Genomic DNA, 24,315 nt, shown 5'->3' with positions numbered 1-24,315 from the left:
GTATGGTTACCTTGCGGTGGTGCCTGCATAGCTTTGCATTTCTGATCCACCAGCGTGTGATTCCTCAGGGGTCGTTGTTCTCAACTGTCCTTTCTGCCTCAGTACTTGTCAAACACACTTGACTTTACGATTTCTTAATTTAAGGTACTATCACTGTTGATGGCTTTGACATCCGTCAGTTAAATCCACTGTGGTTCAGGACAAAGATCGGAACAGTGAGTCAGGTAAGGAAGAAAAAAAATTTCTAAGTGGATGAAATTACTTTGTGTAATCAACTAGCCATGCCTCTCTTTTCATCTTTTTAACTGTAACTGCTGTTGTGCTTTATTCTAAAAATAAGTATTCAGAGCTAGTCCTATTATTTTGTGGTCTGTTTTTACATAATCATAGAGATTCAAAGTGTTAGCTTGAGAGAAAAGCGTGCATACGGAGACCGGAAAGTTCATAGTTGCAAACTGTATAGGTATGACCATCTTGATGTTTGGTATGATTTGTTGAAGAAAGTAACACAAAGCTTAATCATGTTTTGTATTAAGGGAAGTTGCGCAATCATATTTTACGCAGCCATTTGAAAAGTGACCTGTGCTCTGTTTTGTTTCCAGGCAAACACAATTCCATTAGGAAAGCATAAAAATACTCCACTGTTGGTGATTACTCTTGTAGCGCCCTATTCTTAGCAACCCCTAGACTTTGCAAGTACAAAGAGATGTTCAATGGTCTCTTTATTTAAAAGTAAACTGTTTGACTACTTAAACCATGTATGTTCCTTCCCTCGTCTCCCCAGATGCTTCACAGTGCAATTAACTGTTAGATTGATATTCTGATTAAAAACATAAGGATAACTAGGTATATGTTGCATTTCAAAACATCTGCTTTATGTAATAATGGTACCAAAAGCTTTTGTGCAAAAACTACTTCCCTGTGGGCACATTAGCATTTTTCTTCTTGAATGTATGTATTCTACTTGAGTTACCAGTAGGGGATTCATACTGGTATTCATACTATAGCATGCCTCTCCTTTATTTTATAAACAGAGCAGACTTACCTTGTTTCAGACATTTTCCCATTGTACATCATTTGTCTTATCTGCCGGTCCTCTTCTCTGTTTTAAGATTTAATGTAAATTAAACGCACAGAATGCCGTGAAATCTGTCTGAACATCGCTAAGAGAAGAATCATCATTGTTGCAAATGGTCATATGTAGTAAAGTACAAAGGGCAAGTTTTCTGATGTTTGGATGAATAGCTCTTTCTGAGCTCTTTCTCGGATATTAGGAGTTGAGAGTTATGTCATGTTTTCTCAGTTGAAAAAGCAACTTATTTTTTAATTGGTTTTGACTGCCCATTTTGGTGTTGAGAGGTTTTTATTTGTTTGGTTTTAATTCAATTAACTCTAGCTTACATGTTTTTTTATATAGATATAAAAGAAATTAATGCTGGGTCTTGTAACTGGCATTTATGTTATTTGAGGTATAGGTAATACATGCATGTAATTACAGAGCTACCATATTACCAATGTTTTTGAATTTATCAGGAACCAATTCTGTTCTCCTGTTCTATTGCTGAAAATATTGCCTATGGTGCAGAGGATCCTTCTACTGTGACTGCAGAGGAGATTCAGAAAGTTGCTGAAATAGCTAATGCTGCTAGCTTTATCAGAGATTTTCCAAAAGGGTTTGACACTGTAGTCGGAGAAAAAGGCATTCTGCTTTCAGGTACATCTTTATATTCCTTATTTTAAAAATCTTGATAATGTAGAGTGAAGTAAAAATTCTATTATTTTTTGTTACCAGTTTTTTCTCCAAGGTGTAGCCTGCCATAAGTATTAAAAAATTCCCCCCTTCATCTCCATTCCCTCCCCTAAAGTACGTGTGCCTAACTCTGCTCAGCCCAGGCATTCAGTTAAAATTACTTCACATCTGTTTTCCTATTTCAATTTACTGAGCTGTTCCCCCCCAGGTGGACAGAAGCAACGAATTGCGATTGCTCGAGCTCTGCTCAAGGTAAGCCAGCACCCAAATAGCTATGTCATTACTTTGTGGGGAGGCAGGAGGGGTTAAAAAGGAGGAGGTCTTTCAATGGGAGAGGTAGAAAAATATTTTTAAAAAGAAATTTTTACATTAATGAGGAAGTTTGAAAGGGCTGTAAGTGCTCCTTCCTGTCTTTCGGTCATGTTTTTCAATAGTTCTTGCCAAGACTGATGGTAAATCATTGTATAATGGCTCACTTTCATAAGACCAGGTCAAGGATGAAGACGACTTGAAGAATGTGGTGCTATTAAACTCATATATGACACTTCGGTCTCTGTGCTCAGATCTCTGTCACTCATGGGTTGATTTTTCTGGGTTGCTGCTTACCAGCACTATAGATGGCCTGTCTTGGCTTTGAGGGGAGCTGGTCTGAATTTGGCATAAGATACTTTTTCAAGCACAATGTTGTATTGTCAGGTTTTTTTTTTTTGTCTTCAAGGGTTGGCATGGGTCTAGCTTTAGGACAGGCTCTATGCTGCACAAATTTGAGAAGACTTCCAAGGATCAGAAGGATGAGGAATTTGGTTCGGGGACGGCCGTGGTGCCTCACAGGGAGGCAGTTTGGGACTGATGCTCAGCTGGAAGTTTTGAGCTTTACTGAACCTAGCTTACATTCACATTAAGCCGTACGGGTTAGCATCCTAGCATGCCCAGTTCATCTAGATTGCTGGGAATTTTTCATTATATCAGTTCTTTTTTACCACAAATGCTGAAAGCTGATTGCATTTCCTGCCAAGTACAGTTGGAAAAAAAAAAGTTTTTTAAAAATAAATGAGTAGTTGATATATATGTGATTGGGGGTGCAGTGGAGTCCCGTCTCTTCCAGATGAAGTCTGAAGCTTTTACTGTCAACTTCATCAAGCAAGTTTGGATTATGTGCTGTAATTGAGAAGAGGCTTCTTAGGGATTTGAGTGGTGGTGATCTTTTTTTTTTTTTTAATTATTTTTTATGTAATTGGGAAGAGTTCATAAGTACTGTGTATTTCATCTGTGGGTGAAATACTGTTTGGTACGTTTTCGTATTTTTTGTTACTAGACAGTTACACAGCGCAGACTGACTGCAAGCAGAGGGTAGCTCAGCCTCTGTGAAAGATCCACATAAGAGCAGTAAATAGGAAATCGGACTTTTGACCACAGTGCTGCCAAGCATGCATTAAAAATCATTTCCCACCTTTAGTTTGTATCTTTCAAACAGTGATCTGGTAATAGTGTTCTTCAGTTTGTGAAATTTGAAGGTGGAAGAGTGTAGTTTCTGTTCTGCCCTCTTAGTGTTTAGACTTCTTAAAAGAAATGCTTTGAATGTCACTCAGTTAATTGGATGAAAGAAGTAAACTTACTTGGAATTTTAAGCTGTATGAATCCTATTCTGTATTGATACAAATATTCAGATCTTGTCTGATTATTATTGTGACCAATTTTACTTTTTTTTTTTTCAGAACCCTAAAATTCTTCTGTTAGATGAAGCAACAAGGTAAGAAAGAAAATAAATAGAAACTTAGAAATCACCTATCTGTAAAACTCAGATATGTGAAGTCTTCTCCTTTCTTTCTCTGCATGCCCTTGCACAAATCATCTAGTCCCTTTATTTTTCGCTACCCATGAAAACAATGTGCTCTTTAGAATATGTGAGTTGGTTAGGAGACCTGTGATAAAAGCTTTTTATGCAAAGTAGAAAGGATAACTGGTACACTATGTTTAATTTTATGTAATATGTAACTTGATTTTGAAACATCTACTTAAAGCTTTTTTGTATCTTTAGTTGAAATGAATGTCTTAGAGATGGTTATACTGCAGTATAATTTAATTTTTTTCACTGAATGAATTTAATGTTATTTCTACGTGCATATTTTTTTTTTGCATATGAGAAAATGTAATGCCTAAACTGGGATGTGTGCACTAAGCATATTCACAAAAACTTTCCTGCAATTCCATTGGTTCATCTTCACCAACAACAGCAAGGGTCTAAAGTTTTAGTAAAATAAGCACAGTGCATACAAAACTAACCTGTCTTAAAATAACAAATATCCTCCTCTCTCCCCTCCCTGCTTCCCATTTCTTACTAGTGCTTTGGATGCTGAAAACGAGTATCTAGTGCAAGAAGCTCTGGACCGGCTGATGGAAGGGAGGACAGTCCTAATTATTGCTCATCGTCTGTCTACTATTCAAAATGCTGATTTTGTTGCAGTCCTTGGCCAGGGTAAAATTCTTGAATGTGGAAAACATGAGGAGCTACTTGCAAATCCAAATGGACTTTTCAGGAAACTAATGCAGAAACAAGCTTTTCTTCAGAACAGTGATACTTTTGCATTAGATTTACAATCCAGAGAAAAGGATGTATTAAAAGAAAATGTATGAGAGAATGTATGAATAAAGGAAGCTTAAAAACTACAAAGAATATAACTTATGTTTCAGTTATGTAAAGTAAATGTTATATTTTTCCAAAATGTACAAAATATTCTTTTGAAACTTAAACGTGTTTAAACTTTTTATTGAAAGCTTTTTAATAATTATTGCAACTTTTTAAAACATCTATCACATTGAGATAATGGCAGCGAATAGATTTTTCTGCTTTGTGTTATGCTAATTGAGACCTTTTAGAATCTTGTTTGCTGTAATGCACTGTATGATGATGTGCTGCATTCTTAAGTAAATTCAGTATTTTAAGGGTAATTAAATGACAATCTTACCATTTTCATACCATTGCCTCTTCCCTTGTCAAGGAACTTTTGCTTTCTGGGCTTGTCAGTAGTCTTAAAATGCTGGAATTCAAAAGTGTGTGACACTAAGGTACTCTGAAAGTTCTGTCTGACTTCCACCGCACTGTTCTTTCAGTTGCCGTTTGTTCTGAAATGAGAAGGTTGATTATGATCCGCCATCTACAGTTACTGTAGAGAATTACATATGAGAACACATTTTGGGGAGTATGGAAGCATGAGGAGTTGGAGGAAAGTTCCTTAAAAAACAAAACAAAACAAAACAAGCACTTACAAAAAAAGCAAGTAAACAAAAAACCTAACTGACTTTACGTAAAGGAAGTGTATTAGTATATTAAGACAGCATAGGAACATCTAAAATGTGTGTGCGTTTCTTCCCTTCTCTATTTTCCCAGTTCTTTAGTTTCACTTTCCTTCTAAGATGACGTCTAAAACAACACACTCTTACATGTGTAAGTTTCTGTCTTTTTTTTAAGTTGGGGTTTTTCTTTTGTTAGAAATCCCAGGTTTTGCCTAACTACCTTATTAGGGACAACTAGTAAACTACCTTCTCAAGGACAATTACTAAAATAATAATAGTATTACATTAATTTGAATAACTGCAGGAGGGTACATTTGGCAATAAAGAATAGGCTTCATGTTTCTAATTTAAGAATCTCTTCCAAGAGAATCTCTTTATAGACTTTCTGAAGATGCAAAACTCTGCAAGATGATTTCAAAAAGCTGGAAACTTTCCAGGTCACATTAAAACTCATCTATGCTAGGAAAACATGTTGCTGGAAAACTTTATTGGAAATAGGTGAGATACCTAGTGCTGGGCAAGCTTAAAATGTTTATCTATTGTGCCATTAATGGCACTCTGTGAACATAGTGAAAACGCTAAAGAGCACCCTGTACTAAGGAATGAAAATAAAATTACATCCAAATGTCAGTCTATCTGCTGATTATAGTTTTACTAGAAGCTGTATTAAAGATATGCCAAAAATACCACTGACCCAATGTTTAGTTTGTGTTGACTACCAGTTATTCTCTTTGTAATGTAATGTATTTAGAGGGGCTTGAACTTTAATCTACTCATATAATCTCTCCTTATGTGAGGTGCAATGAGCCCCTTTATTCATGTGTTTACAAAGGTTACAGGAATTACTTGCAGCCAAACTGAACAAATGTTTTATGTCTTCTGTTCATTAGTTGTTCTGGACAGTGTTGCAGTCTACAGAAAAGTGTGAAAAGCGATAGAAGAGCTCTAGTCCACAGAAAGGTGAATGTCTGTCCTAACAGGTACATTGGATAACAGACTTCATTCGGGTTAGAAACACAAAATATTCCTTGGAACAAACCACAGACCTCAACAAGGTGAGAAAACAAAGTTAACTGGTAATTTGCAAGTAGAAATCTTTGCTGGACAACTTCGGTTTTGTGGTTTACACACCTGCAATGCATGTGATGTGTGGATGTGGCACACTGTATATTCCATAGCAGGGCTAGTCAGCACTGGGAATGCTTGCATTTGGAACTGTAGGAGCCCCAGTAGCTTAATGAAGGGAAAAAAAGGTATGAGAAAGAGAAAAATTAAAGCATTGCATTCTTTTTGTTAGAAGAGTTGAAGACCTTCCTGTCAAAGGTGAAAACTCTGGTGTATCCCTAACAATCCTGATAGGTGTCTTTAGCTAAGGACCACGATTTCATGCTGCTGCCTTGTGTAGCGTGGTCCGGAGGGCAAAAAGGGAGCCACGCAACATAGAAAAGACTTAATGTGAGAGTGTCTGACTGTGCATCAGAAAGAAGTACAAACTAAGCTTTCTTACACTCACTCGCTGTATTTTCCATCGTTACCCCTTCGGTTTTTAGTAACACTGTTTTGTTTTGTTTAAGCTTCTGTTAGTGGAAGAGGTTCATTTCCATGAGGGATGGTATTAACAGCGCAAAACACAGCTATACCCCTCCTGGTGTATTCCAAGGGCCAAAAGGTACTCAGAAATGCTTTTGATCATCGGTAAATACAACTTAAGTCAAATTAAACTTACCCCATATTTCCTGAAGGAAAGGCCAGACCTTATTCGGAGTTGGCAGAGGTTTCAAAGTGTCCTTGTAGCCCTGGTGCAGCACACTGTATAAGCCCATCTCTCTTTTATGCTGCACACACTGGTGTTCAGCTTTGGTCTAAACCTATCTTCCCTGTGTATAAAAGTAGTAAAGATAATTTCCTAGACACTCAAAAATAAATGTAATTCATTTTACATGCACCCACATATCTCAAACATGCAATACAAACATTTTCCAGTTTCTGTCACGTGCTAGTTGCTGTATTTTAGTTGGTACCTGTGGGCATCATTTTGAAGTCTTTTATTAATGCTGCCTTTTTCACCCTTGCCTCGGAGGCCAGAACTATGTCCTTCCTTAACTTTTGCTACCCGGTCATGTCTTTTGGGGCTTAAATACTGTATCTGATTGCTTTCAAAACTACCTTGCTAAATTGTATTAGTTAGGGTTGAATATTTGGAGACTTGATGATTAAGGTCAGCTCTCAATGTACGCTTAATCCCTTTACTGTCTTCCTGATTAGTTTTCTGATTCTTGACAGCATGAATGTTTTCCTGAGAGAAGACACTGAAAATAAAGTGTCTTGAGTAACTTTATTACTTAAACTGCTTATTAAACTATTTATTTTCACGTTTAAATAGAGTACTGATTACATCATCATCACTGCAGTGAATCACTGGCATCTCTGAAAGAGCGAATTTTTTTTCAACTCAGGTTTCAAGGAGTTAATGCAATTTTTTGCTTTAATCTTCTGATACAGAGCGCCTCTTTTTTGTCCATACTTTCATCTTTGAGAAGGGAGTGGATGCCAGTTTGGGGAGTAATAGAAGAGAATATCCTGTCTCTGTGATCTCTCCCAATTCTGTCTTCGCATTTCCACTGTTCAACATTTTCGGCTGTCTTGAACGGGGAGAATTGTTTGCAGTTGCTTAAGGGGTCTTGAACTCACAATGCAATGATCCAATAGATCAGTACTCTGGCCTATTAGGGAACTCTGGATCCTGATGAGTAAGACACTACTTTTCTTATGAAGAAGAAAATGGTGCTGATCTTTTATAAACACCTTTGTTTAAACATCTGCATAGTTCCGTAAGGCAGATTCAGTTAACCAGTTCATGAGAATTTTGTTTGCTCTGCAGGTGATGGAGTGTGCTGCTGTCCTTTCAAACTAATTTTTTTTCTAAATAGGTTGGCACCTGTTTGTGGCTAGGCTACCCAAGCAGTATTTTCTACACTGTTTTTCCATCCATCGATCAATAAATAAAAACAGAAGTAAAAAGATTATCAGTCCTGTATATTTTGAAGTTGTAGCTCTAATATAAATCCACTGTTTCCATTCTCTTAGTTCAAGTCCCCACTAGGTCAGTATTGTCAAAATTGCCTGCTGGACATTCATCTTTTCATATGAAAAACAATACCGCAAGAGTTCCAGTTCAGGAACTGCTGAAGTCTCTAACCAATATCAGTGTAAACTATTTCTGGGTCAAAAATGAGATTTAAAGGTTGAGTTGCATCCTCTCTGCTGAAAACGGCGCTCTTAACGGAGGGCTGGGACAGCAAAAGGAGGCTGAATAATTCCCTGAGGAAGTGTATGCAAAGTGTATGCAGGATTCAGAAGCAAAAAATGACTGCTCACACTGCATCATCTTAAAACTATTTTAGAAGCGAAATGTGAAGGGGAGCTTTCAGTTTTTAAATAATCTGAATGTCACCATTCGTGGATGTGGGAATTGTGGATGGCAGCTTGAATTTTACTCAGTTTTCCCCCGTTTGCTTGTTTGTGTGTGCATTTTGTGGTTTAGTTTGTTTTTCTAGATGAAACAACAGTAACATGTTGATTTATCATCACTACATGGTGTATAATAGAGAAGGCTATCTAGAAGGATACTACATTAATGTAACAGTATAGTGAAGCTTCACTAAATGTTTGTATTTTGCTTTTCACAGAAAATCAAAGCAAAAGGAGAAAAAGTGAAGTTAAAAGGCAAACCACTGAAACAGACAGGTGCGTCTTATTTCAGTACGGCCAGATGAATCATCTCAAGTTTATCTCCTCTGCCTTTCAGGTTCAGTCATATTGGACCACAATCCACACAAAAAAATTAATAGCCATAACACTTTTTAATCAAAGAACATATTTTTGGGAAATTATGGGAAATTTTTGAATATTCTGGTTTTAGTTAATTTTAATTTAACTAATTAGCTTCATTGATAATATATGTCCAACTTGACTTCTTCCCCAAGTAGATGGTACATATGTACCTTCTGAAAGCTTTTTCGTTCAAATGCAGTTGAGTATTTTCTTTCAATGAGAAAATGTAGTTCCCTGTTAAGACTAAAATCTATGTCTGTACCATTGAATAGTTGTAGCGCATGACGGTTATTTACCATAGATGTGAAATGTACCAAGGTTTGCATGGATGGTTTTTTTTATTAGAAATTTAGGGACAAACACAGGTTACAGTACGTGCTATTTCAAAGATTAGGCAACTCTATTGGTGGAAATCACATCCTTCCAAAAGAGTCAAACAGCTATTTGCAATTTTCAACAGCACTTTTTTGAGTGTAACCAGACATCTTTCTTTGCTCGAGTTGGTTAGCACCATAAGTGCATGAATTCAGTGAAAAATGGTTCCCAAATCCAGCTTTGTGCATCCCTCTGGAAGAGTCCTGAAGAACCGAGTGCATCCAGCCTTCCTCAGGAAGACCTGGGTGAGGGGACTCCTCTTTCTGTGAGACTATCCCACACTGATGGCCACCCGAGCTGCTGGGTGAGAGAAGCAGCACTCAGGCTGCTGTGCTGGGCAGGAGGGCATGGTAATACCACCATCCTCCTGATGTCACGACACCCCCGTGAGCCTGAAGCCGTCTCCTTCTGCTCTCCCCCTCTGGAAAAATCATAGAATGGTTTAGGTTGGAAGGGACCTTAAAGTTCCAACCCCGCTGCCATGGGCAGGGACACCTCCCACTAGACCAGGCTGCTCAAAGCCCCATCCAGCCTGGCCTTGAACACTTCCAGGGATGGGGCATCCACAGCTTCTCTGGGCAACCTGTTCCAGTGCCTCACCACCCTCACAGTGAAAAAATTCTTCCAGATATCTAATCTAAATCTGCCCTCTTCCAGTTTGAAGCCATTACCCCTATCACTACATGCCCTCTCAGCTTTCTTGTAGGCCCCTTTAGGTACTGGAAGGCCTCTGTAAGGTCTCCCTGAAGCTTTCTCTTCTCCAGGCTGAACAATCCCAACTCTCTCAGCCTGTCCTCATAGGAGAGGTGCTCCAGCCCTCTGATCCTCTTCATGGCCCTCCTCTGCTCTGGACTTGCTCCAACAGGTCCATGTCCTTCTTATGTTGGGGGCCCCAGAGCTGGACACAGTACTCCAAATGAGGTCTCACTAGAGCAGAGGTGTAGAATCACCTCCCTCGACCTGCTGGCCACACTTCTTTTGATGCAGCCCAGGATAAGGTTGGCTTTCTGGGCTGCAGGCACACATTGCTGGCTCATGTTGAGCTTCTCATCAACCAAAGCCCCCCAGGTCCTTCTCCTCAGGGCTGCTCTCAATCCATTCTCCACCCAACCTGTATTTGTTCTTGAGATTGCCCCAACCCACATGCAGGACCTTGCACTTGGCCTGGTTGAACTTCATGAGGTTTGCACGGGCCCACCTCTCAAGCCTGTCCAGGTCTCTCTGGATGGCATCCCTTCCCTCCAGCGTGTTGATCGCACGACACAGCTTGGTGTCATTGGTAAACTTGCTGAGGGTGCACTCAATCCCACTGCCCATGTCCCCGACAAAGACGTTAAAGAGCGCCGGTCCCAGCACTGACCCCTGAGGAGCGCCGCTCCTCAGTGCCCACCACTCGGGCATCGAGCCGTTCATTGCAGCCCTGAGGCACGGCGGAGCGCTGGAGCAGATAAGGTAGAAATTGAACGTTTGTCCGTTAGCGCCCGGGCCTGTAACCACGACGATGTGTGCATTTACGAAAGCAGCTTCCTGCCGCCGGTAACGCGCCGGCGCGCGGCGAGGGCCGGGCTGTGCCGCCGGAGCGAGCGGCTGCCGCGGGGTCTGCGCCGCTCCCCGGCAGGGGCTGTGCCGCGCCGCGCTCCGCAGTGACGCCATCAGGCGGCGCCCGGCGGGAACCCCGTGGCGGCCCGCGCCTCTCGCCGCTCTCCTCAGGCATGTTCCCTTCGGCCCCCGCCTCCCCCCGCACCCCCGGCGGGTCGGCCCGCAGGAACCTCGGCGCCGCCGCCCCCAGCCCTCTCTCCCGCCCGGGCGGCAGGAAGAACCTGGCCGTCGCGGCGGCAGCCAGCTCGCCAGTGCTGTTCTCCCCGGTGGGGCGGAGGAGCGGCTCCCTCTCCGCCCGGTGAGTCCCTCGGCCGGGCCCGGGGCAGGGCCCAGGCAGCCGCCTTGTCCCGCCGGGCCGTTACCGAGCCCTCCCGGGCCCTTCGGCCCCTCGGACGGGCTGTCTCCCTGCCCCAGCCGGCAGAGGTGGCGTCGCCCCTGGCTGCAGGGGAGGGGAGCAGATGGACGGCAGCTGCTGGCGCCTGCGGGAGTGCTGGAGCGCTGCTCTGCTCTGCGGAAAGAGTCTCGTCACGCACCGTGAGGCTGCTGTCGCCGAGGGTCCGAACAGACGGGGTCTTTGTTTGCTGAAGTAGCAGTAATTCCTAAGGGAGCTATTAGGAAGCTAAGCTAGTGATTTTTTAAAAAGTAGCAAAAAAAGTATCATAATTAAAAAAAAAAAAGCCAAGTTTTCAAATGCTTGCTATCTGAATCTCTATCTTGAGTCTTAAACACAGATGCAGACACAGACCTTTAGTTAGATAAAATAATTTGACCTTACCGGAGGGGGAAGAAGTGTCATTTTGTTATGTCTAATAGTCAGCAATTAGATTATATTGGTCCTGTGCCTCAGTAAATGTATTAAGGCGTACTTCTAAATGAGCCTAATGAGGGGGCTCTGCCTGAAAGCTTTTGCTTTCAACTATCTGTACAAGAAGGTTTAACAAAATATTTCACCTCTCTTTGCAAACCCTGCCTCATTTTTACATGCTCAAGTCATTGTAAGTTACAATATTGCTGTTTCACAAATACTGCTTTACCATTTGTTTTTCTGCTGGAATGTATTGTAAGATATTCTGTATCTCTGATCATCCTTAAATCTCTTTTCAGTAGTTTTTCTACCATATCATTTTGGGATGTGTGCATGCTAGGTCATCCTAGTACTCAAGACGCCATATGTGGACTTCTCATGATGTTTTCTGTTTGCCTTTTATTCTGTATTTAGTAACTCAGATATTCTGTTTGCTGTTTGATTGTCCTGAATAATATTGTACTATCAAGACACTGTTATTCTGGTAGTTGGGTTTTTTTTATGACTGTACTGAATATTTTAGATACCAGTACAGGTTTATAGAATGGAAACTTCCCTGTGGTGTATAAGTTAGCCTTTCTTTCCTCTGTATTGTTTTTGCTTATTGCTTTCTTTTATGCATGGTTTGGTTCTGCAGTAAAACTTTTCCTCATATCTCCCAGCTTGATTTCTTTAGGAATGTTTCGTAAGGGTTCTTTCTGAAAGATTCGGGGAAATTTAAGTACGCTAATATTGTCTGGATTGTATTCACTGACTTTTTTTCAGAAAATTCTGATAGAACTATTAGGCATGACTTTTCTGTATGAAAAGGAAAAAAAAACAACTAGGAGAGTTACTGGTCTGTGTTTACTCATTTTGCTCATTTACTTTCCCACAGGAGTAGTAAGACTTTATTAAGTCTGTGGTTTTTCAGGTGCTCTCCGATTCTTTGTAGGATATTGGATATACTCTTCTCATGGTAACAAATTCAGACTGAAATGTTTTATAGTTGAACAGTTTTAAGGCTCTTTAAAAGTGGTATTGTACATTAAAACTATAAATACAAAATACCACATTTTCACTGTTATAAGTCTCTTATTAGCATTTGAATTCAAGGTTTCCTCATATGTATCCCTAGTATAGGAAAAATAAGAAAATAATAAGAATCTCTGTATTTAAAAAGAAGGCAAAGCAGTCAAAGTTTAGGCTTTTCCCCCCTCAGCTTCCCCTCTTCTGCCTTCCATATGAATCAAGATTTAACAGGGGTTCATAATCTCTTTTCTCAGAAACAGTTATTTGTTGTTGAGGTAAACAAGGTTTCCTTTTTTCATTTTTGTGGACCTTTTAGTTCAGGTCTGTTTAATATGGTATTTTTCCAAACTGGGTGTCAGGCTTGTCTTCTAGCTGTGTGTCACCGTCTTTTGGCATTTCACGCTGGGAAGGTCTGAGACATCATTTTACTTGTGAGGAGAAATAAAGACGGCAGTATTTTCTAAAAGCAGAGAAATTTACCCACTTAATCATGTTCAAAAGACAAGACAGACCTCTGCTGTTCCAGAGGGAGAAGGTTGGGGAAGATGCAAAGCAGCTTTTATAAATTATATTGTGAAACAAATAATGTCTGGAACAGATAAGCACTGTAGTCTCCACAGTAAGACAAGGGCCGTAGAAGTGGTAGCTGATCCAAGCTGCCGCAGGTTTCAAAGTGTTGCACAGCGTGTACTGCCCACCAGTGTTAGAACTAGGGATGGAAATAGGTCCTGCGGTCAGGGAATAGTTTCTACTGAGCTTCTCCTGGCATTGTGGATTGCCGTATTCTATAAATAACCAGAATGTAGAGAAGTTGAAAAGTTATTTTGTTGCTGGGGGATGAATGCATATTCAAAACCAGTTCTTTAAAAAATAAAATAATTTGATGACAGCTAACAGCTTGTAAGGAGGCCACTAGATTACTGCTTTAGATGGTGCTCCCAGAAGGCATAAACCTATTTCATCACATCTATTTCAAACAGATACTAGTGAAGTAAATGTCTGTTGAAGCTGATGAAAAACTAACTATAACTTTTTGTTTTAAGAGCAACTCCTACCAGAGTTATACAGCATCCCTCAGCAAGTGAGACTATTAATTATGATGTTAAGGCTTTTGGATCCTCTCTGCCTGTTAAGGTTATGGAAGCCCTGAAGAAGGCTGATGGTAAGAACTGATTTTATCTGTTTTTCTCTCATGGAAATTGACAGGTGACAGAAGTATTAACATGTTGTTAATGTCATTTAAATGGCTGACTTTACAGTGGAAACTGAAATGTTTTTGCTTTTGTTTGAATCCAACTTGGTTAACTATGTAACTATAATTGTAATAACACCCATGTGGGTATGGATGCATGTAAGTATCCTTCAGGTGCTGTCTTAATCAATATATTGTAAAATCCAAGGTAATAAAACCAGTAGATTTTTTAGTAACTTACTTACCGGTTCTTTCTCACCTTCTTCATTTGTTTCGATTCTGTTGTGTCCTAGAGTGGACGCTCTAATGGTTTTTTAAATTATTTTTAATCCACATTTGTTGTCACTTCTAAAAGCCCCAGTGATCCAAACTTTTCCCTGCGTTCAAGAAATTGGTCTTCTAAGTAATTTTTCCCCGTGGATAAGTTTTCTTTTTATAGTATGTGTAAGAGGAACCAAAAATGCGTGTCTTAAAAAATAACTTTAAAAATTGTTGAGCAATTTACAAATCTGCTGTAAATTTACAATCTGATGTAAATTGATGGAAATAGCTTCTAGTATTGGCTTGTTTCTCACTCTCAAAAATTGAGTGTTTGTCAAATGGATTTCTAAACTACATGTAGTAATTTGGTATCTTAATCAAATACATGGAAATTCTAACATGCAATTTAATTTAATAGAAAGTATATTTCTTATTTTCATATAAGAATGAAAGTTTGTTGATTTCAAGGTTACTCTGCAGTGCTTTAAAGATCTGAATGCTTTAAAAAAATTACTTTCTATGTAGCTGATGACCAGCTGAGCGTTCAAGTGGATGAAAGTGGATGGGCCTGGCTAGTCCATAAAGAGAGGCTGATTATTTGGAAGATTGGTCAGTCTCCAATAGCTAAGGTAACTGAAATATCAAGATGGAAAGAATTCTAAATTTTACGCTAGTTGAACAAGTTATTCAGTTGTGGCTTTTTAAAGGAAGAGGGTTTTTATAAATTGATTTGTCTGTTTTCCCCCAAAAGCAGCGGGGTTGGTGTGAAGTCATACTAACAACAGTAACTGAAACTCAAGCTTTTGAGGGAGCTTAACGTTTTTATATTCCTCTCCTAATTTTTAATTGTCACCTTAAGTCATTACAGTTAATTCTTTGCATTTTAATAGGTGGGTCTCTTATGTTAGATAGTTTGATAAACCTTATTTTAATTGCTAAAAACTAGTTGATATGTTATGGATTGTCTTAGATTATTCTCAGACTGATTTTCAATTTATCCAAAAAAAAAAAAAAAAGGTTAGTTTCAGCTGTGCTGAACACATGTTTCATCTAGGTTTCTTATATCAATAATTTTTTTTTCCTTCTGGGCAGCATTTCTTTCAGCATCGTTTCAGCGAATAGCAAGTATGGTCAGAGGAAACCTGTAGTTACAAGATCAATATCTTTCAATTAATGCAATGTCTATTAATTATACAGAGTGCACTTACAGTGGAGTGTCATGTATACGCGTTCTAGTACTTGTAGAGATTTTTCAAGGGATTAAAATATTTTTCATTGTTTAACTTCATGGGGGGAGGGAGAAGCATTTCCCTTCTCCACTCTGTTACTACCTAGTGAGCTTTCTCAAGCACTTCTAGTTTAATTTTGATCTGCTGCTTTGTTAGCATACTGTGTTAAAGAATGGTCAAATAATTGCACTTCTGAAATAAATAATTCAATATATTGTGTTGTGAGAAAAACTCAGAAATAACTAAAGAGAAACAGTACTGTTTGAAAGTGTACAAGTAGATGTTTTTTAGCGGTTTGGTTGTTGTGACAACCTTGATGAAAATGTCCTGGGACGTTCTTTTGGTTCCCTTACACAGTGTCTGGGCTAGTTGAAAATTAATTTTTATCAGAGTCAAAAAGTCTAAAGACTTTTTGGCAGAGGAATAAATTCTTCCAATCTCATAGTTATTATGGCATCTCTTTCTTTCTTACAGTTATCTCTGTGCAAGGAACTGCAGTTGCCACCCAGTGATTTCCAGTGGAGTTCTAGTTTAGCAGCTATATCTTGTCTCGGTTCCTCAGCTGACGCACCTTCTCTGCAGGTGATTGACTTTTAAATTGTAGTGTTTAACTTTTAGAGTAACTTTGACTATATCCTATTTTATCCAGTACTTATTTGAAAACTGCGTTTGGTATTGTACTCTCTGTTTAAAAGGTCAGGATTGATAGCTTGTAATAAATGTTTTGAAATAAACAAAATTCTGCTAGTCTTTTCAAGTTACATCATTTACATGTTACAGGATCAGATTAAATAATAGTTTTCCCAAGGATTACTTGGTGTGCGTTCATAACAAACAAAAATACAGTAAACTAAGAAGTATTGTGTTAACAAACACCAGGGCAACCAAATAGTCAGTCTAAGCAAGTGCAATTTAAATGCGTGCTGGCTGAAGAAGTTGTTCAGCAGTGGTTTAATTCTGAGTACAAGTGGATTAGAAGCAAACACCAGCACCGTCCCTTGGCTGGTCTTTATAAGGAAGCTGGCGCTGTGAGGAATATGATTTAATTTCTCTTGACTGATTACTTTCCTAAGTGCCTTTTCATAACATACTGTGCTAGAGAGTGAGGTTTGAAGATCAGTTAAGTTTTCTGAAAGTATGTTAATGTGTCTGTTAATATCATTCATGAAGAAAAGAGGCTCTTGTTTTCAGCTTGGGTGTAGTTTTAGGTTAATATATGTGGTGCTCTAATGAAACTGGATAAGCACTTGTCTTTGGAAGTAACAAGCAGCACAGAATATGTAATAGGATCTTTTCTTTTGATTTGTTATTGTGTTACACTTCCAGATGATGAAAAGCATTCTCAATACCTCATGATTAGCTCATAAAACTCTAAATGCTCTATGACTTACTCATACCCAAAGAAGTTTAAGTAATCCACCTAAACCAAGATATTTTTATTTTATTTCATCTTTCAGCAGTTTGTGAGCTATGCATGGATACTGTGATTTTATAGAGTGAAGTAGAAACACTACCAGTAGACGATATTTCACTAAAATGAAAATTATTAAATAAGGGGCAGGAATCACAAAGGACAATACATTCTATGGTGATCTTTTAATTGTTGTGATGTTCATTAGCCAACTACTTTCCTTTTGTAAAGATCTGTGTCTAGTCAAAAATTAGTTAGAAAACTCCAAGGAGCTCAATAACAACTCTCAGCCACAGTTTTTCTATTTTTCTGTGATTTTTTTCTCAAGAACCAGTAGATTAGGTATAATGCTTTCTGTCTAAATCTCTACTTGAACACAGTCTCTTCCTTAATGCTTTGAATTTGGTATGTGACTGATTTCCTGAGGTAGAGGCGCTAATGTAGGCACACCGTGGGTTTATGAAGAGAACAGCCACCATGTGATTTGATATTTCTCTTAATGACATTAGAGCAGTTTCTTTGTTAAATTATAGTCACATTTCAAGTCTTCCATAGTAGCTTCTAACTCTTGGCATCTGGAATTCTCCACAGGCTCTTTTCTGTCTTGCAACTGTAGGTTTTGTTTGCATTTCAGTAGTGAACCCTGAATTAAACAAGAACAAGAATCAGTAGAAAATATTGTTAGCAAAATAAGCGAGTATAACATTCCCTTCACAAATTAATTTATGCTACAGAATCATTTTGCAATTCAGTTCTAGGTTTGTCTGTGTGCATCCATATATATTTACTACTTTTTTGTGTGTTTGCCACCCACACTCTTGATATGTAAAATAACATGTTTTAGTTAAGGCTGCATTCTGATTATTATTATTATCATGCATGTTCTGTTAATTATTTTCTCACTTCAAGTCTCTGGCAATAATGGTTGCTACCAGCGAAGGTTCTGTGCGCTACTGGCCCAATCTTGCACATGAAGGTTCCTATACGGAGACTTTTACAGACTTTGGAGGCTCTCTGTGCAGTTTCCTAACAGCAGTAAAGGTACAGTACAATATGATATATATATTAAAATAATGCTTAAATTCCTAATTTAAAAATGGAAAAGCGTGCTTTGCATGATCGGTCCTAAATCTCCAATAAATGTTGCAAACTATTAAACGTTCTGAGGAGTAATTTCAGAGATTGTTGATGAGTGTGATGATCTTAAGTAGCAGAGATGAGTAGTAGTCAAATAATAATGTTAAAGTTGGGGAAGGATGCAGGATTCAAACACAAGCTTAACTGGACTGACTTGGTACCTCAGCCTATGAGGAGTGTCAGTATTCTGTGATTGCTTCCTGCTATCGCAAAAACAGAGAACTACTTCATCTTTTCATATTTTTTAAATATATGGTTTAAAATTTAAAAAAGTTATCCTGGGAGCTGTACACTGCACTGATTCAAGCATAGAGAATAATGTGGAAAATTCATTTCAACAGTCTTTTTATGTGATAAATGCTTTCTTTTTTTTTATTTTCTTTGTTAGCTTTTAAGTACTATGTGGATGCCTGTGTCTTGTTCTTGTTTAGTGTTCACCCTTGTGAGCTGACATAAAGAATTTTGTCTGACATTAGAATTGTTTCAGGAATGTGACTGTAATTTTTTTAAATATAGTTTTTTTTCTTTTTGTTAGGGAGGAAGTTTTATTTTATCATCTTCCAGAGGCCAGCTAGTTCGATTGATACCAGATAGTTCTGGCAAGATTCATCAGCATGCCCTGCCACAGGGTCAGGGCATGTTTTCTGGCATTGGTAGAAAGGTTTCTTCTCTTCTGGGTATATTGTCTCCTGGACATGATGCTGTGGTAAGCCTGAAAAACATTCATACAGTAATATGCTTTAATTTCTCTCTGTAATTTCCAGCCTCAGTGTTTAACAAAGAAAAAGACTGTGTAAGGATATACGATGACCAAAAAAAGAGACAAGACTCAACTCTTTTATGTTACTTATATTTCTTTGAAATTTGAAAGAGAGAAACTGAGTAAATTGTTGTGCTTTGTAAAGGAGAATGCTGACTTGCTCTTTAGATCTGAATAAAAGGAGACTTTAAAGTAGCAATACTTCCTGGGGAATATGCAATGATTCAAAGTCTTGCCTCTTTCTAGTAATAGCCTCGTTACTACTTGAAGAAACTTAACAGTAACCTGTAATTTTACTTTTCTGATTTAGGATTGCCAAGGTTGGTGATCGGGTTGAACTTTGACAGTGAATTCCAAGGAAGTTGGAAGAAAGTATGAGAAACATACTTACTATAGATGTTCTTATATCCGTAAAATAAGACTACTTTTGGAAATTATCGTTAATACTCTGATCTTGTAAAGTAACTTGTGTAGGTTGCCCAAGGAAGTGATTTTTTTTTTTTTTTGTGTGGACTGATAGTGCTGTAGATAGTTGTGTCCAAATATTAAGGCTGTGCTTTAACCTTTTTAGCTTTTTCTTTTCTAAATGCAGATTTCTAGCGTTCTTTGGGATAAAGAGAGATCAAGCTTCTATATGCTAACAAGTTCAAATCTGTACAAATGGGAGATTGATGATTCATCAGAACGTTATATTCTTAGCTGGGATATCAACAGGATCCTGAAAGAACATATTACAGATGCAATTTGGGTAAGAGCCAGCTCACATGGAAAGGGTTTGTGTGTTTGTTTAATTAATAGCCTATTTATGTATAGTTATAAGTCAGTTGTATTGTTTTTTAGGGTTCTGAAAGTAACTATGAAGATATTAAGGGAGGAGTAAATATACAATACATGGATTTGCAACAGAATCGGTAAGGAAATACACTTGCACCTGCTAGGACTTACATTAATGAGATAAATGTGTTCTGTTTTCTTGCAAAAACTTAATGTAAGTAATTGCAATTTAATCTTACTCGAGTGACACTGTTGATAAAATGAACACATCATATTAGGTAACTAGATTATCCTTTACTTCATGCTATCATTTTCTCTTTAGCATTACAGATTTGTTACCTAAGAATAATTCGTTTCACTTTTTCTAGTGTTGTTTTATCAGGTTTGGGTATTTGTTTTGTCTTGATATTACAAAGACAGCAAGTAAGCAATTGTGACTTGTTCCAGCAAATGTAGAGAATTCAGTATCACTTGTATTTAATGACGTAAAGTTACAACTGCCTTGATTCAGTTTTGTACTGCAATATGAATACTGTTAATAAAACACCTTGAAAGAACAAATAGTAGTCTGTCTTTCTAACGAAAAATACAATATTGGAAAATACTTACTTGTAATTTTACTTCAGGGTTTTCAGTGGTAGAGTTTGAGCAGGTAAAATATGTAATAACCATCTCTCAATGGTGTGACATCTGTTGTTGAATAGTGTTGGACTGGTGATACTTGCTGCAGCATGGCATCCTGGAGATCGTCCGTGTCTTGTCTACTACACTCTGATAACAGTAGAAGATAAAGGCTACCAGATGTCTGATGACGTTGTCGTGGAGGTCACACAGTATAATCCATCTTTTCAGGTATGCAAATGAAGGGTCTGAAACTGAGTTAAGAAATCACAGTGTTTCAGAATATTCCTGTACGTAAATCAGCTATCTGATTTTTGTCCAAAGGAAAATCAAGTTCTCTGTCTTAAGGTTGTTCTTGGAATATGTATTCATCGTATTTTGAGGACAATGTGTACTAGCATCTTCCAATGTTTAATAGTAACTGTATGTAAAGTTTCGACTTCAGATTTTAAAGTATAAGAAAAAAAGCCTCAAAAATAGAAGTCTGAACATCTCATTGTTACTGATTTATTTTAATTTTTGTCCTGTCTGTGAAAATTTCTACAGGGTAATTTTATGGTATACCTATGCAGTCCGCTTAGAACAGATTTCAGACTCTGGTTGAGACTCTTGTGAGCAGGACAAGGAATTAAGAGACCTGTATTTTGGTGTTTGGTAGACAGCTGGCTTGCTGGGAGGGGAGGACGCATTGTCCTTAGTTGTACCTCGTTTGTGCTGTCTCTTCTGGAAGCTGTCGTGATTTTGACCGAATTGGCCAATCAGAACCACAGATGGCCCTCCCCACCCAAAGAGAGGAGAGGAAGAGATGAGGAGATTTACAAGTTTAGAAAAAGAACTAAACTACTTTAATGAAAATAATAATAAATAAGGAAATAGTAAATAATAGTAGAATAATAAAAATAAAAAAAAGTATACAATATATACAGAACCATATCCAGCTCCCGGGATGACGATCGCATCACCACACAGGGGAAGTCCCAGACTGGAGTCAGCAATGGACAGGAGCTGAATTCCGGAACTAGAGTCAGGAGTGTTCGGATGGGGATCAAAGGCAGACAAACAGACAGGGTCCTCCTTGGATATCAGCCATTGAAGAAAGAGAGCAAGCCCCTTGCCTCTTTGATCCCGTAGCTTTTATGAGCATGATGCATATGGGATGGAATACCCTGTTGGTCAGTTTTAGGTCACTCATCCCATCCGCTCCTCCCCGCAGGTGGGACCCCTCTACGCTTCTCTGCTTCTGACCCTCTAACGGGGCAAATAGTGAAGTTAGCTGACCTTCGTTGTTATAGCGATAAGTATAAGCAGGAGCCTCTGTGCATACCATTCCTTGGTATAATCAGGTCTTATCACTCTGAGAGTGAACAGTTTCTGAGCAATACGCTGTTAATTTCCAGAGTTCAGTCAGTTAGAAGAGGCCCAGCTAAAAAGTAAAATTACAAAACAGAAAATTGGTTCTGTTTTACCCCAAACCACGACAGAAGTGTAAGCTTGGGCATTAGCTTTGGTAAACTTCTTCCACTCTTTCCCCTCTCCCCCTGCCTGTAATGGCATCTTAAAATTGAATCTTACAACGGAAGGAGAATGTGAAAACTATAGAATAATTGATCTGTTCACTTCTCTCTCCCTGTGAAATTATCAATAATTTAATATATATGGAAGAAAAAAAAATCCCAAGATCTTAAGTTTTAGGGCAAATTAAAAGTGGTTTTGTTTGGTTTTTTAGGTTATAAGTTACATCTGTATCTTCTTGTTACAAACTAAAACAAATTCAGACAACTCAGATCAGTCTTTAAAATGTTAGATGTTTGTTTAAGGTTTTGATAACATACATGATATTGTTTGTATGAAATGCTTTCAGTCAGAAGAGGAAGTGTTGTGCTGTCTGATAGTCCCAGATTACTTTAGCCATGCTGCTTACCTCTATAAGGAAGATGAAGTGTTTGCTTGCTCCACTGGAACTGGAAGAATTTCTTTACCACAGGAGAAAATCATATTTGGCGTACAAGGTAACATGCAGGGGAAAAAAAAATCGTTGATACTTTCTAATTGAATGCTTCTGCAGTATTTAGATTTCTCAGAGAGCAGAATCATATTTACACTCCTTTTTATTAAATCTTTCAAGTTGGGAGTTTCTCATGAGTGTACAAAGAAAACACTGACATGACATCCAGTATCATTATTGCTTACGCTACGGTGTTTTGGATGAAAATTAAGTAGATCCCCACTCTTGCTATATGAAGGGGTGCGGGTTTTGTTTGTGGGTAGTGAGGTTTTTTGGTTGGGGCTTGGTTTTTTGTGTTTTTTCCCCCCCCCCCAGCATTCACTGTGGATTTATTTTTTTTTTTCTTGAAGTTAACTTTGTGTCAAGGCTTAGCCTAAAATTCAAACTAGGTGCCTGTGTCAGATGTCTCTAAGTTTGGCATCCTCAACCTTCAGAGGTGTTTTCAAGTAGGACATGCACGTTGATCCTTGGTAGAATTTGAACCGTCTAAATCTTGATTATTTTTTCTTCTTTTTTTTTTAAACTTGCAGTATCTGGAAATCTGCATCTTGAGTAGCAAATAGTATCCACAGTTTGTGTAAGTCAGGTGCAGTTGTCAATTGCTGTTTGTTCTTTCATGGCAAAATTTAACAATTATCTATGAAACTGCTACATTTTGTAGCAGTTTCATAAGCCTTTATGTGCTTTTTTTTTTCCCCCCCTCTCCCCTCATCCTAGGAGATAGCATTTTAGGAGCAGGCTCCTGTACTAGCCTCCCCATCTTCTTTACCAAAAAAAGTGGACTTATCACCATCTTGTCCAGGGAAAACATTTCTGTGCTTCCTGAAGACCTGGAGGAATCCCTGTCCTCTTCTGTTGCTGGACCAAGAAGTGAGGTAGTGGTTGTTTGTTTGGCTGGTTGAAAACTGAGGGTAGAAATAAAATGTTTTTCTGGCAGTTTTGAATTTTCATTGTGGAAACCCTAGCTTCTTTGAGTTTTAAAGTGGTTTGTTTTTTTTCTTAATAGAGACTCAAACACTTGTAAAGAAGGCAGTTTTCAAAACTCAAGAAATTTTACAACATCTGCCAGTTTGAGTAACTTTTTTGTTTTCTTTTGTTTTGAAGTCAACATTTCTACAATATTTTTTTTTTTCATATAGATGTATGTCATTATATATATGTATGTCACTAGGCCTGATATAACACTACTGCAGAGACTCAAGGCTTTCTTCTCACTTTTTGATCAGGACGACTTCTTCAGTCTTTAGTGTCTGTTCCTTTGTGTGTATGAGACACTTTTTTCTTACCATGCTGTGAAAAGCCTGGAGGCTAAGTTGAGAAGGGCTATATAGTGGCTGACTATTGTTTCTGCTCTGTTATATATTTTTTTAATATAGTCTTATAAAAATATGTTAAAAGTATTTTTATTGGTATTTTGTGCCATGTACATTTATTAAGCTCTTATTTACACCAAACATGTTTTCTTTAAAATATGTGTGCCCTGGAGGTGTCCCTGGACTGGGAGGGAAGAATAAAAAAGTTGTTACAATACAAATCAGAGAATATTTCTGTGGGGTAATAGTGATTTTCAATCCTTATTCCAATTAAATCGCCTTTAAAATCAGTTATTAGTAACTAGTATTTTAGTGGAAGATCCTTGTATTGATTGCTTACATAGAACTGTATTTTTCTTATTGAACTAATCTCTAATTAGATTTGTCTACACTTAGGCTGTTTTTGTGGCAGATAATACTCATGAATACCTTTTTAAATTCTGTCAAAATTGTTGGGATTTGAATCTTAAAATATTCAAAAATACACAAGAAGTTTGGTGAAATAAGCTGGCATTAATTCCTTTTGCAATTTATGTGAATTTTATTAAAATGCTTGAGGTCAAACCCCTGTGGGACTTTGATTGCAGTGTATCTTGTGGGGTTATGTTTGGCTTAATAAACGCAACTGCTTTTGGGTGGCATTTTTTTTTTATAATCTATGTTGTTGCTACTTAGAAAGAATGTTTTCACTTCATAATGAAGATTGATATTTGTCTTTCAGCTGAAGTTTTTACTTTGCATTTTCAGAGTCCTGCATTTGATGCAACCAGTAGGCTAGAAATTATAGCTCAAGAAGATAAGACTAAATTACTGAAAGCTGCTTTTCTACAGTACTGCAGGTAGAAGTCGCACTTGATTTTTGAAGCTTTGTTCGTTTGCTATTCTTGAAGGCACTCTGATAGTTGAGTAAGAGATTATTTTGGTAAAGATACTCTTGTGCTGTT

General features: G+C 38.1%; 2 protein-coding genes across 7 annotated transcripts in view; both read left to right on the top strand.

Annotated features, from left to right (window-relative positions):
- The window catches only part of ABCB10 (ATP binding cassette subfamily B member 10), a 31,889-nt gene extending 27,165 nt beyond the window's left edge, over positions 1–4,724 (top strand). For all 4 annotated transcript variants that reach the window (XM_074580146.1, XM_074580142.1, XM_074580143.1 and 1 more), the window contains exons 9-13: positions 145–224; positions 1,534–1,714; positions 1,959–2,002; positions 3,466–3,500; positions 4,093–4,724. In XM_074580146.1, coding sequence (XP_074436247.1) covers positions 145–224; positions 1,534–1,714; positions 1,959–2,002; positions 3,466–3,500; positions 4,093–4,384 — 632 coding nt within the window. In that variant the 3' untranslated portion in view covers positions 4,385–4,724. The remainder of the gene's footprint in view (positions 1–144; positions 225–1,533; positions 1,715–1,958; positions 2,003–3,465; positions 3,501–4,092) is intronic.
- Positions 4,725–6,559: 1,835 nt separating this feature from the next.
- Positions 6,560–24,315, top strand: part of NUP133 (nucleoporin 133) — a 39,782-nt gene continuing 22,026 nt past the window's right edge. For 2 of the 3 annotated variants that reach the window (XR_012586158.1, XM_074580140.1), the window contains exons 1-12: positions 10,914–11,150; positions 13,712–13,830; positions 14,647–14,750; positions 15,825–15,932; positions 17,671–17,802; positions 18,434–18,604; positions 19,251–19,406; positions 19,499–19,569; positions 20,137–20,284; positions 21,915–22,062; positions 22,776–22,933; positions 24,119–24,210. Coding sequence is in view for 2 of the 3 variants with exons in the window: in XM_074580140.1 (XP_074436241.1) it covers positions 10,966–11,150; positions 13,712–13,830; positions 14,647–14,750; positions 15,825–15,932; positions 17,671–17,802; positions 18,434–18,604; positions 19,251–19,406; positions 19,499–19,569; positions 20,137–20,284; positions 21,915–22,062; positions 22,776–22,933; positions 24,119–24,210 (1,592 nt within the window). In the remaining variant the exon portion in view is untranslated. Of the gene's footprint in view, positions 6,714–8,733; positions 8,792–10,913; positions 11,151–13,711; positions 13,831–14,646; positions 14,751–15,824; positions 15,933–17,670; positions 17,803–18,433; positions 18,605–19,250; positions 19,407–19,498; positions 19,570–20,136; positions 20,285–21,914; positions 22,063–22,775; positions 22,934–24,118; positions 24,211–24,315 lie in introns of those variants that run through there. The other variant, XM_074580141.1, reaches the window with a different exon arrangement.

Source organism: Larus michahellis, chromosome 3, assembly GCF_964199755.1.
Source record: "Larus michahellis chromosome 3, bLarMic1.1, whole genome shotgun sequence".
Lineage (NCBI taxonomy): Eukaryota > Metazoa > Chordata > Aves > Charadriiformes > Laridae > Larus > Larus michahellis.
The sequence above is the reverse complement of the archived record's forward strand: the minus strand, read 5'-3'. Positions and strand labels throughout refer to the sequence as shown.